General features: G+C 49.7%; 1 protein-coding gene across 1 annotated transcript in view; it reads left to right on the forward strand.

Annotated features, from left to right (window-relative positions):
• The first annotated feature begins 3,174 nt into the window (after nt 1-3,174).
• BTBD16 (BTB domain containing 16) overlaps nt 3,175-13,443 on the forward strand; it is a 53,642-nt gene continuing 43,373 nt past the window's right edge. The window contains exons 1-3 of the mRNA XM_055560280.1: nt 3,175-3,192; nt 5,398-5,546; nt 12,236-12,309. Of these exons, the coding sequence (XP_055416255.1) occupies nt 3,175-3,192; nt 5,398-5,546; nt 12,236-12,309 (241 nt within the window). The remainder of the gene's footprint in view (nt 3,193-5,397; nt 5,547-12,235; nt 12,310-13,443) is intronic.

Raw genomic sequence — 13,443 nt, forward strand, 5'->3', positions numbered from 1 at the left:
ATGTTCCAGGGGCCGAGTTTGGTGCTGGGCTCTGGGGGGACACAGGGGTAGGTAAGCCCCCAGCGGACACTCCTCTGTCACCGACTGCACAGCAGGAAGTAGGTTTCAGGGGGGTAGAACCACAGATCTGAGGTCGAGGAGGGAAGTACATTTGGAGATGCCTCTCCTTGATCAAATGTGTTATAGTTTCTAGGGCACAGTTACCAGTAGGTAGAGTAGCTACTGGAGAAGGCAATGGCACCCCACTCCAGTACTCTTGCCTGGAAAATCCCATGGATGGAGGAGCCTGGTGGGCTGTATAGTCCATGGGATCGTGAAGAGTCGGACATGACTGGGTGACTTCACTTTCACTTTTCGCTTTCATGCATTGGAGAAGGAAATGGCAGCCCACTCCAGTGTTCTTGCCTGGAGAATCCCAGGGACGGGGGAGTCTGGTGGGCTGCCATCTATGGGGTCGCACAGAGTCGGACACAACTGAAGCGACTTAGCAGCAGCAGCAGCAGCAGCAGCAGCAGAGTAGCTACTCTCCTATCTTGCTGTATAATTTATGTGACTTAGAAGAGGCTGTGCTTGAAGACCCTCAGGCCTTAATGAGCTGCACCGACTCCAGGCCCCTTTTACTGTTGGCGTTTCAATGAGCCCTGGGGTGGAGGTCCAGGACTTCGATGGGCGAGGCTTCACAGGTGTGATAGAGGAGGGTCCCACCTCCCCGCCTCACAGGCTTCACAGACCAAGGCACCGAGAACACTGTGAGATTCCACTTTGACCCCTGCAATGAAAGGGTCTCAGCCTTGTCCCCGACTTTTAGACAGTTCTCAGAGAGCAGATTAAACATCTACCAGCAAAGTAAGTCATAGGCACAGCTTTGAATAATATGCTGCTGCTAAGTCACTTCAGTCGGGTCCGACTCTGTGCGACCCCATAGATGGCAACCCATGAGGCTCCCCCATCCCTGGGTTTCTCCAGGCAAGAACACTGGAGTGGGTTGCCATTTCCTTCTCCAATGCATGAAAGTGAAAAGTGAAAGTGAAGTCACTCAGTCGTGTCTGACTCTTGGCGACCCATGGACTGCAGCCCACCAGGCTCCTCTGTACATGGGATTTTCTAGGCAAGAGTACTGGAGTGGGTTGCCATTGCCTTCTCTGTTGAATAATATAAAACTCTCCAATTTTTGTTTAAATATTTCTGTCAGCATTTCTGGATACTAGAGCTAGGAAAGGAGCTCCCCAGAGTGTCAAGGCTGGGAGCAATATGAGAACCTTCTAGTCTAATCTTTTTTTTGAAATTTTAATTGGAGGCTGATTACTTTGCAATATTATAGTGGTTTTGCCATACATTGACGTGAATCAGCCATGGCTGTACATGTGTTCCCCATCCTGAACCCCCCTCCCGTCTCCCTCCCCATCCCATCCCTCAGGGTCATCCCAGTGCACCAGCCCTGAGCACCCTGTCTCATGCATCGAACCTGGACTGGCGATCTGTTTCACATATGATAATATACATGTTTCAATGCTATTCTTTCGAATCATCCTACCCTCACCTTCTCCCACAGAGTCCAAAAGTCTGTTCTTTACATCTGTGCCTCTTTTGCTGTCTCGCTTACAGGGTCATCGTTACCATTTAGTCTAATCTTATGTTACAGATGAGGCCTGAGGATTTGGGGGTTGGTTCTTACTGTGGGCCCCTTTTAAAGTATTGTGTTCCCCCAGGCACTGTAAGAAGCCTGGCACTACATAGAAACAGTAATGACATTGCACGCCTAAGGAGGGCGATTGAGGTGGAGGTCGGTGGCACCCCAGTTGGTCTCTGTAAGACTGCATCCCTCCCACAGCCCCCCAGCCTGCAAGAGGACTGAGCCGAGAACAGGAAGTGCTCAGAACCTTCCTTGATGTTGCCATGGTGCCCACAAAGACCCGAGGAAACCAAAGGCCGGCTCCCCTGCCAAAGCTCCTTGCCCTCAGGAAGAAAACAGTGAGCCCCGCGTGTCATGAGCACTCCAAGCATTCAGCCCCAGAAGGTGAAGGGCCATCAGCTGTCCTGTCGTTCAGAGACCGACGTAACAAGAGTGCCTCCGCTCCGCTAGCTCCTCCGTCAGCACACCCTCGGGGGCCAAGGAGCCTCAGGACAGCAGGTACTGCTGGTACTTCCATCTGTGTTGGAGACAGAGGACATCCCGAGTGATGGGCACTGCTTGGACTCAGTTCCATGTGGTCAGCTGGCAGAGGAGGGCTTCGGGGGGTCTGGGCTGGGAGGCAGGAGGGGTCTGAGAGCTCAGGCACCCTCGCAGGTAGCTCCTGCCGATTAGAGTGACCCAGGAACTGACCCTCAAAACCCATTAAGGCGGCGGTCCCCAGCGTTTTTGGCCTTAAGGACCAGTTTCATGGAAGACAGTTTTTCCATGGACTGGGGTGGTGGTTTGGGGATGATTCAAGCACATTACACTCACTGTGCATTTTATTTCTTTTTAAAAAGATGCTTTATTTTGTATTGCTGATTAACAATGTTGTGATAGTTTCAGATAAACAGGGAAGGGACTTGGCCATACAGATACATGTATCCATTCTTCCCCAACCCTACTCCCATCCAGGCTGCCAAATAGGGTTGAGTAGAGTTCCCTGGGTTAAACAGTAGGTCCTTGCTGGTTATCCATTTTAATTATACCAGTGTGTATGTGATCTTCCCAAACTCCCTATCTCTTCCCCACTATCCTTCCCCCCAGTGTGCACTTTATTTCCAGTCTAATGCTCCAGGACAGTGCTGGCCAACATATACTGTCCAGACGTAACTGTTAATATCACCCTTTTTAGTGCCCTGATCTGAATGACAGGTTACATGATCAGTCCACATATAGGTCTCCATTGGTTCCCATCACCTGGGTAAAGAGTGGAAAATTGTGGATTAGCTCCTAGTTTGCTTTATCTGAGCCACTTTCCCAGCACAATAGCAGAGAATCATCTTTCTACTAATGTACCTTCAAAAATTAGATTTTCACTTGATTTGATCACTCACTCACATTTGAGGCTTACTCATTCCTTTTGTGGCAAAATAAAGATTCTTTGAGCCAATCTCCTCCATAATGTTTTGAAAACACCCTTTGGAAGTTTTTTGAAAATTTAAAATTTACCTCTTTCATCTTCCAGGTGCTTCTCTTTTGTGCAATCTCCGGGATCCTTCATGAAAATGCTGAATCCGGTAAGCAGCTCAGTTTCACAGGAGGGCAGGCGATGGTGAGGAACAGAAGTGCCGGGTGACAGGTGTGCCACTGGGTTCCCACAAGGGGATGTTCCCACACCCCCAGGGACCTCAGGCTTTATTGGCTGACTCTGCTGGCGGCGGGGGTCGGGGAGGCATGTGTTTGGAGCCCCACTGTCAGAGACCACTGTTCACACTTCAGTCTGTATCTAGATTCAGACTCCACAACCACCCACCATATTCCAGGCTCTATGCTGCTAAGTCGATTCAGTCATGTCCGACTCTGTGCGACCCCAGAGATGACAGCCCACCAAGGTCCCCCGTCCCTGGGATTCTCCAGGCAAGAACACTGGAGTGGGTTGCCATTTCCTTCTCCAATGCATGAAAGTGAAAAGTGAAAATGAAGTCGCTCAGTTGTGTCCAACTCTTAGCGACCCCGTGGACTGCAGCCTACCAGGTTCCTCTGTCCATGGGATTTTCCAGCCAAGAGTACTGGAGTGGGGTGCCATTGCCTTCTCCATCCAGGCTCTATACTAAAGCAGAATTCCCAAACTTTTATCATTTTAACAGCATCCTCATCCTCATGGTTCATACTCACCTTCATCCTCATTATCATTGGCATTATTCCCATTTAACCTATGAGGCCTAAGAGGATGAAAAGAGCAAATGCTTTGCCCAAGGTCACACAACTAGTTCATGGCAGAAACAAGACTTGAACTCAGATCCTCCGTTCCGCGGTCCGTTGCCTCCCCACCACCTTGCTGGTACCTGGTGTGGCTTAGAATCAATTTCACCCATTCCTATGGGTCTCTCGTGGTGCAGTTGTCCTGGATAAGTTTCCTTGAGCCACCACACCTGAGGTTTTACATCCATGCATTATTGGACGGCTTCCTTAAGGAAATTGCTGAATCCTAGACCCTCAAGAAGATGTCTAAGGAAAAGTCTCTGTCCAGTGACACAGCTGTTCCGGTCCTGGGGTGATACCCAAAGAACTGAAAACAGGTGTTCAAACAGAAACGCATACATGAATGTTCACAGCACTATTGTCAGTGGCCAGAAGGTTATAACAATCCAAGTATCCTTCTAGCAGCCGATGAATGGATAAACAAACGGTGGTCTGTCCACACAATGGAGTGTCAAAAGGAGTGAAATTCTGGCACATGGCTGAACCTTGAAACATGCCGAGGGAAAAAACCAGACATAAAAGGCCACTATTATAGGATTCCATTTATATAAAATTTCAAGAAATCCATAGAGACAGAATGCAGATGAGTGGTTTCCAGGGAGTGGGAGAGGGGGGAATTAGGGGATGACTCGATAAGCAGAAAGCCTGCTTCTGCAGTAATGACAACGTTCTGCATCGTCTGAATGCATAGTTGTCATGGTTGTGAGTGAAAGTCGCTCAGTCGTGTCCAACTCTTTGCGACCCCATGGATGTCCATGGAATTCTCTAGGCCAGAATACTGGAGTGGGTAGCCTTTTCCTTCTCCAGGGATCTTCCCAACCAGGGATCAAAACCAGGTCTCCCGCATTGCAGGCAGATTCTTTACCAGGTGAGTCACAGTTCAGTTCAGTTCAGTTCAGTCGCTCAGTCATGTCTGACTCTTTTCGACCCCATGGACTTCAGCATACCAGTCTTTCCTGCCCATCACCAACTCCCGAAGTTTGCTCAAACTCATGTCCATCAAGTTGGTAATGCCATCCAACCATCTCATCCTCTGTCGTCCCCTTCTTCTTCCTTTGAGAACGTCTGTGGGTGGTGATAAAAGTCCAGAGAAATGGCCTTCAATCTTTCCCAGCGTCAGGGTCTTTTCCAGTGAGTCAGTTCTTTGCATCAGGTGGCCAAAGTATTGGAGCTTCAGCATTAAAAAAAAAAAAAAAATAGACGTTTTGTGTATTTTAGTGCAATTAAAAAAACAAAAAGTCTCTGCCCCAGATCTCCTAAGTTTGGTATCTTTCTCCCTGGCACCTCCTGACCCAGATGCTAAATTCCAGATTACTTTGTGGCTTAAAGTCTTTTGTTTCCTAAATGCAATAGATTTGCCTTGAGAACGTGACTCTGGAGAAATATTGGCCAACTTTGAAAATTAACCAGCTCTTTAAAATTTGTCTTAAACTTCCTTTCTGCTGTACAGTTTGGAAAATCTGGTATTTATGAGAGGTTGAAAAAAAAAGACGTTCTCTCTTTCTTTGCTTCCTAAGCAGCAGAAACCCCGGCTGGAACGCCGAATTGCTGGCTCAACCAATCGGTGGCGTTTCCCCAGACAGCCTTTCTCGGGAGACCTGCTGGGGCTCTCCCAGATGTGCAAGGCTGCCAGCATAGACTTTGATGAAGTTCTGAAGAACCCAGACAGGTAGGAAGCTCAAAGGCCGACGGCAGGGTGAACTGCCCTTCTGGGAAGTGCCCAGTACTTGGGCCACACTGGTTGGGCAGGTGGGTTGTCCTGTGTATTTGCAAAAAGGCTGCCTTTGGGACCAGCCCTTAAGGATGGACAGGGTCAGGGTGACAACTTCCTTTGAGAACGTCTGTGGGTGGTGATAAAACTTCAGAGAAACGGAGAATTTTTTTCCCCCAGATTTTCCTTTGTACTGCAAACTTTGGATCCTAAGAGGATTCTCAGTTTATCAGTTGGATTGTTGACAAACACAGCGAGATGGCCCCGATCAGAGTTTGAACTCCCATCCCCAGGAACATGCATGTCCAGCAGGGGGAGAAGCAGGCTCCCTGGTCCCTCCCAGAGTGTTCTAAGCAGACGGCTTGGAGCATCACTTCTCCAGGTTACAAGTTCTTTCCTGCCTCTCCTGGGGAAGCAGAGCTGGACCCCTTTGCCAAAGGAACACTTCATTTCCTTGGCCCTTTGGAACTGCCTGGCTGCCGCTACTTCCTTGGACCGGCGGCATCTGCCTTGTGAGCACTCAGTCTGATCTACCTGAGCGTGGGCTGTGCCTGGGCAGCACCTGGTGCAGAAGAGCTCCTGGTTCCACGTTTGCTGAGCAAGTAGCCACGTCTTCTTTTTCTAGACCCACCAGCCAGCCTCTCTCTGTTGCCCCCCACCCCACAGATGATAGTACTGCACACGTGAATAAACCGAAACCCATCTGGATTTGGTCTCCAAATTCTCGGATGATCCCAGCTTAAAAAAAAAAAAAAGTTGAATGCTATGAGTTGCTATTTTTGGCACTGGCTACTCATGGCCTTAAACAATTTTGAATTTATTTTATATTTTGTTTGGTTAGAGCCCTGAAGAAATCTTAGGATTTTTGCCAAAGTTTGTTGTGTTCCTTAGTGCCAGGGCCAGGAGCTTGAGCTGGGCCTGAGAATATAGGCAAACTGATCCAGAAACCTGAGGAGGGTGACTGGGCCACAGGGGCAGAGGTCTTTGGGACTCGGTTTGCGAAATCGCTGAGCTAAGCTGGGAGTGGTGGCCTTGGGGTGATGGCCATTGGTGCTGGGCTTTAGGACTATGGTGCTATGCTAAGCTGCTTCAGTTGTGTCCAGCTCTTGGCAACGCTATGGACTGTAGCCCGCCAGGCTCCCCTGTCTGTGGGATTCTCCAGACAAGAATACTGGAGTGGGCTGCCCTGCCCGCCTCCAGGGGCCTTCCCGGCCCAGGCACTGAATGCACACCTATGTCTCCTGCGCTGGCGGGCGGGCTCTTCCCCACGACCATCACCACAGCAGTCTTATTTGACAGGGTGGAAGTTCCTTCTCCTCCGTTCACTGTTTCTGTGACCTTCAGCCAGCGGCTTAACCTCCTTGAGCTTCAGTTTCCTCATCTGTGAAATGGTGATAATATCATTTCCCTGGAAGAGTTGTAGATTTAAGGCTTCCCCAGTGGCTCAGATGGTAAAGAATCCGCCTGCAATGCAGGAGACATGAGTTCGATCCCTGGGTCGGAAAGATCTCCTAGAGAAGGGAATGGCCACCCACTCCAGTATTCTTGCCTGGAGAATTCCCTGGACAGAGGACCCTGGAGGGCCACAATCCATGGGGTCACAAAGAGTCAGACACAACTGAACAACCAGCACACACTTGAAGAGCAACCTGGAGGATTAAATCAGATGGTATACTGAAAATGGTCAGTGTTGTTTCTGGCAAATGGTTAGATGCTCAGTGAATAGAGATGTATCTTTATAGCCTGAGCAGCAGTTTTAAGTACTAATCCTGGCCACTCGATTTGGGGGAATGTCAGCCCTGTGCTATCAGCCAATGACTGGTGTCCCACCTAGGCGATCACCTAGGCCTAGAGCACCTAGGTGCTCAGTCCACATAGACTCAGCTCAACTGCGAATTTCATCTGCTCCATTAGCCCCTTGTCGTCTTCCTGAGACAGTCAACTAGCCTGGGCATGTCCTTGTCGTGGTGACAGCAGAGGGTAAGAGGGCAAGCCCAGCTGCACCTGTGCTGTTCAAACCTTCAGCCACCTCATGTCCGCTAACATCCCATCAGCCAAGGCAAGTCACACGATCAAAATCAAAGTCAAGGGGCAGGAAAGACACTTTGGAGTTCCTGCAGGAAAAGGCTGTGTATTTGGGGCCATGGATGCAGTCCACTACAGTGTGGGAGGAACTGCTTTTCTTTAACAAACACAAAATTTCACCTTCTTTATTTCCGCAGGGGGGATTTATTCCACACAAAATTGCACCTTCTTTATTTCCGCAGTGGGGATTTATTCCATGTGGTCGTGGGAAACATAAACTTGGAGAGCCTAACAAAGATTTTGTTTAATTTAGGTAATAAAATAAAGGACTTATTCTGGTAACCCTTCTGCACGTTCAGACTTGTCAGCTAACAGGATCGATACGGGGAGGGTGGAGTCCTGAACGGTACTCACGACACACACGTCCTTGGGCACTTGCCCGCTAGCCCTCGGGCCGCCCCCACCAGCAAGCCTGTTTTCGGCGCCGATGCTGTTATTGTCCGATGCTGTTATTGTTGCTTCTCCCACTTGGGGGCGCTGTTGACTTTGACAGGCGCTGGATCGATCCGTATTTCGCTAGTTCTGTAAAGCAGATCACTGGCAGTGGAAAGCTGAGTTAACTTAGCTCCCAGCTTTGCATTTATTTCAGAAATGTAATTGTGCCTCTCATAGATCAATGCCCTGGGTTCTGCCCAGCTGGCCAGTACTTGTGGTTGTGTCTGTGGGTTTCTGTGATACAATGAGCTTTTGGCTCCAGCACTCAGAGATGCCAACAACTCCATCTCTCTGTCTCTTCTGGGTCTTCGTCATGCTTCCTTCCACTGGGACAGGGGTGTGGACTGCGGGGAGAAGGAACCTGAGAGATGAGGCTCCTTGCCAACAGCCTAACCTCTTTGTGTCTTAGTTTCTTTATTTGCAAATTGGGGATGCTCTCTTACAGGGTTGTCGTGGGAATTTATGCAACATAATTCATTGAGAGTTTAGAACGGAGTCTGGGAAATAAACACCCAATTAACACGTGTCATGCAGTGTTCCTGGGGTTCTTTGGCATATATGGACACAGCTAACATCTGAACCCAGAGATCCAGGATGAAGAAGTACGGCTGAGGAAGGACCTCTCCCCGGAGGCTTAGGGGGCTTGGACACTGGGAAAAGGTGATCCTACCTCATGTCTCCTCCCATTCTGATCTCAGTGCCGAGTCCACTCTGAGAGTGCGAAGAGGCCAGTCTAAGAGCCAAGGATATAAAGGGACCCATCGGTTTTTATCAGAGAGCAGTTCTGGGAGAGGTGGACCAGAGACCATGATCTGTGGGGTAGCACTGATAGGAGAACTGAGTGCTCAGCGCCAAGTGTACCAAGAATCAGCCTTTTTATGCCCCTAGCGACCACCACGTGGTCCCCATTTCCCTCTTAGGAAGGGAAGCACTGAGTCCCAGAGGTGGGTCCAAGGTCTGCATGACTCTTCCCAGAAAATTAAATTGGAGTTTTGCATGTTGAAGATCCCCTGGAGAAGGAAATGGCAACCCACTCCAGTATTCTTGCCTGGAGAATTCCAAGGACAGAGGAGCCTGGCAGGCTACAGTCCATGGGGTCACAGAGAGTTGAACTCGACTGAGCTACTAACACTCACTCCCCTTCATTTTTGCATGTCAAAGGTATCAAGTCAGAAGCCCTTTGGGTGGTCTGCTGCAGGAAGTCTTTTTATCTTTGAGAAACTTAATAGACTTTCCTCTTTTCTTCTCTCTCTCTTTTTAGTCTTTTATTGAATTTGTTAGAGCTTCCCTGGTAGCTCAGTTGGCAAAGAATCTGCCTGCAATGCAGGAGACCCTGGTTTGATCCCTGGGTCAGGAAGATCCCCTGGAGAAAGGGTAGGCTACCCACTCACTCCAGTATTCTTGGGCTTCCCTGGTGGCTCAGTTGGTAAAGAATCTGCCTGCAATGCGGAAGACCTGGGCTCGATCCCTGGATTGGGAAGATCCCCTGGAGGAGGGCATGGCAACCCACTCCAATATTCTTGCCTGGAGAATCCCGGTGGACAGAGGAGCCTGGCAGGCTACAGTCCATGTGGTAGCAAAAGAGTCCAACACAACTTAGTGACTTTCACTTCACTTCATTGAATTTGTTACAATATTGCTTCTGTTTTATGTTTTGGGTTTTTGGCCCCAAGGCATGTAGGATCTGAGCTCCCTGACCAGGGATCGAATCCACACTCCCAGTATTGGAAATCAAAGTCTTAACCGCTGGACTGCCAGGAAAGTGTCCCCCCACCTTTTCTTCTTCGTTTCTCCATTTTGGGAGTGAGTCCCAGACTTACAGCATGTTCCCAACATCCTACTTCATCCCAGGCCACTTAGTCCCACAGAGTGAAGAGGACAACTCACAGATGCCATGTGTTCCATCAGCTTTTCCGATGAGCCTGAAATGAGCCTCAACTTCAGGAGCTGCAGAGCCTGCGGGATAAACGATCTATCTTGGCAAGCAGCCAAGGAAAAGGCAGTGGGATTACTTCTGTTGCCTGGCGTCTCCTGGTTCAACCGATGACTCGGATGTTTGTTGAGGATAGTTGAGTGCATGGCCATTGCCCCATCATTTCCAAAATCTGTTGCTCCATTTTGAGATCACAGGCTGAACTCCTGACCTTAGCCAGCTATTGCCAGATGTGTGACCCAAGCCACTAGGGGCTTGGAGTCTGGCTTGGGTCAGTCTCCCTGCTCCTGTGGGATAAACAAGTCCAGCTCCCACTGCCTTCCTGAGGCTGAGTCACTTGCAATCATCATTTCTGCTTGGAAATGGCAGCATCTGGTCAATATTATTCTGGACACAGGCTCCCCCACCCAAGCCCTCCTGCAGACACCCTGGTCCACCAAGATTTCCGGCATCACTGGAAAACAGCATGGCAAAGGTGACCCTGGCTGGACTGTGGCGAGTGTCCCTTGGCTGGTTGGATGTCTTGGAATGACTGTGAATGTGTGGCTCCAGCTTTGCTGCCTGTCCTTGCCCAGTGGGACGAAGCTAGTGTTGAGGGGAAAGAGTCTTATCTTTGTCACCACCCAATCCTTGATACTATCGAGCACATTCATGATGGCCGTGCCTGGGCTGCTGCTGCTACTAAGTCGCTTCAGTCATGTCCGACTCTGCACAACCCCATAGACAGCAGTCCACCAGGCTCCACCATCCCTGGGATTCTCCAGGCAAGAACACTGGAGTGGGTTGCCATTTCCTTCTCCAATGCATGAAAGTGAAAAGTGAAAGTGACGTCGCTCAGTCATGTCCGACTCTTAGCGACCCCATGGACTGCAGCCCACCAGGCTCCTCCATCCATGGGATTTTCCAGGCAAGAGTACTGGGCTGCAGCAGTAAATAAACGCCGACTTTGTCTCTAAAGGCTGCGGAGCCTAACCCAGAGGGCGTGTGGGGAAATAGGTGACTAGAAGACCCTGCAGAAGGAGTTTTAATGGGGAAATCACGGGACGGGTGGTGGGGAGGGCTTCCCACCCAGCCTCCCCAGAGGAAACAAACACTAAGCTTATCTGGAGGATGAGTGGACGTTCGTCCACTGAGAAGGTGAGGGAGCTATGCATCCACAGATGGGAAGCAAGAAGCTCTGGGTTCCGGCTCTTGAGAAGGGCTGGAGCAGGCAGTGCAGGGAAATGAGGCTGCAGAGACAGGCAGAAGCTGGTTAGCCACGGTACCGAGGCTGGCTTGCCCCTGGGAGCAATGGGGGAGACAGCAAAGATTCTCAGCAGGAGAGAGGCAAGATCAGAGTGGCGTTTCATATGGTCAGACTGCAGTGTGCGGTGTGCAACAGAGGGCACCAGATGGACGCCTGGCACCTGGTGGCGACTGGGGGGAGATACTGGTGGCTTGGATGAAGGTCACAGTAACAAGGGCAAGGATTCACCCAAGAAGATATGGATGAATTCAAAAGACATCCCATTAGATCTGGGCAAATGATCAGGTGAGACAACATTCAGGATACTGGCTTGGGCAACTGGAGGCAGGTGGTGCCATATCCTGGCAGAGGATTGGGGTTTGGCTCAGAGTGGATTCTTCTTCACTTTTTGGCCATGCTGCTTAGCTTGCAGGATCTGTTCCCTGACAAGGGATTGAACCCAGGAACACGGCAGAATCTTAGCTGCTAGGCTACTGGGAAACTCCCTTGGGAAGATTTTGAGTTTGATGGTGGACACATTGGGGCATGCATGACCCTAACCAGAAGTATTGCTGAGTTAATTTCCCAGACATGTGCAGAACCCTCTCTTCCTTTCTCTAGCAGTTATTTATTGAGCACCTACTATATGCTAGGCTTTGTTTTAGACACTCAACCAAAGAGGTGTCATTCAGCATCCAGATGCAACCTCACATATGTCCGTGGTAAGGATGCTCACAAACTGACAACAGGAATGAGTGATTTGAGCTGGTCATCAGACAGAGCTTACAGTTTGTCGGACTGGCAGACCCCTGGGGACCTGAGGAAACTGTCCCAACAGGAGAGAGGTGATAAGTTTGGTTCAGGAATGCTTTAGGGATGCTTACACTGGAATGATAACTTGTTGCAGATCAAGAAAAATGTCAGTGTTAACTCCTGATTTTTTTTTGTTTGTATTTTTTTTTTTTTGAGGTTATGCATTTCACAAATTCAGAAGATTTTCCCTGAGAATTTGAAGAACAAGACCATCCAAAGCAGAGAGGCAGGTGAGTTCCTGTCACCAGTGAACTCCTCAGAATGTTGCTAATCTCAGAGGCATCATGTGGTCTCTGTGGAAGGAAACCAGTGGCCAGGTCACTAGTCTGGAAGTTTCTGTTCTTGCTGACTGCACAGTGTCCCACGTGTAACGTGTGCTAAATCGCTTCAGTTGTGTCCAACTCTCCAATCCCATGGACTGCAGCCTGCCAGGCTCCTCTGTCCATGGAATGTTCCAGGCAAGAATCCTGGAGCGGGTTGCCATTTCCTACTCCAGGGGATCTTCCTGACCCAAGGATGGAGCCCACACCTCTTATGACGGCTGCATTGGCAGGCGGGCTCTTTACCACTAATATCCCTTGGAGAAGGGAAAGGCTTCATTCCAGTATTCTGGCTTGGAGAATCCCATGGACTGTATAGTCCATGCCATCGCAAAGAGTTGGACATGATTTTCGCTTCATTTCATTTCACCTGGGAATTCCCAACGTGTAAATAGGTGCCATCAAAATTATTTCCCAAATGCACAACAAATGAAATCAAGCTTGGCAAACACATTTTCATATGCTAATGGCTGTGATGAATATAGACCTGCCGAGTTTACTAAGTAGACTTTGGATTGGAAGACGAAGCAGAGGCTCATCCAGCCCGGGGCAGCTGTTCTGGGTCCCTCGGGGCTCTAAGCAGTCACGACCTGGATGTCCACATCTGCATTCACCCAGGAGGACTTATCTGCAGTAGGATGAGGAGTCAGACTGGGTCTGTCCAGCTGGGAAAGTCCCACTGAGCTCCACGAGGGGCCTGGACAGTCAGCTCCCTGGTGGAGCTTTTATGGATAAACCCCACCCCAGGCATGGCCATCTGAGGTCAGAGCCAGCCTCCCTCTCCAGTGGAGGCTCATTGATTTCTTTTTACCTTTCAATTCTGGTTGATGGTGGGGTGGGATGGGGGTGAGAAGTACTGTGAGGCTGTCTCCAGACTCGGGAGAAAGAGTTCCAGATGGGTTGTGTTGTCAGCCCTGCATTGCCAGCCTGAAAGCAGAAGTGGGGGGCGGGGAACACACTTTATCTGCAGTTCTGCCCTTTCTCTGAAATCTTGTCTTGGGGGAAAGTTCCTTCTAATCCAGCAGAGCCAGACTGTCACCTAGG

This window comes from Bubalus kerabau, chromosome 22 (genome assembly GCF_029407905.1).
Source record: "Bubalus kerabau isolate K-KA32 ecotype Philippines breed swamp buffalo chromosome 22, PCC_UOA_SB_1v2, whole genome shotgun sequence".
Taxonomy (NCBI): Eukaryota; Metazoa; Chordata; class Mammalia; order Artiodactyla; family Bovidae; genus Bubalus; species Bubalus kerabau.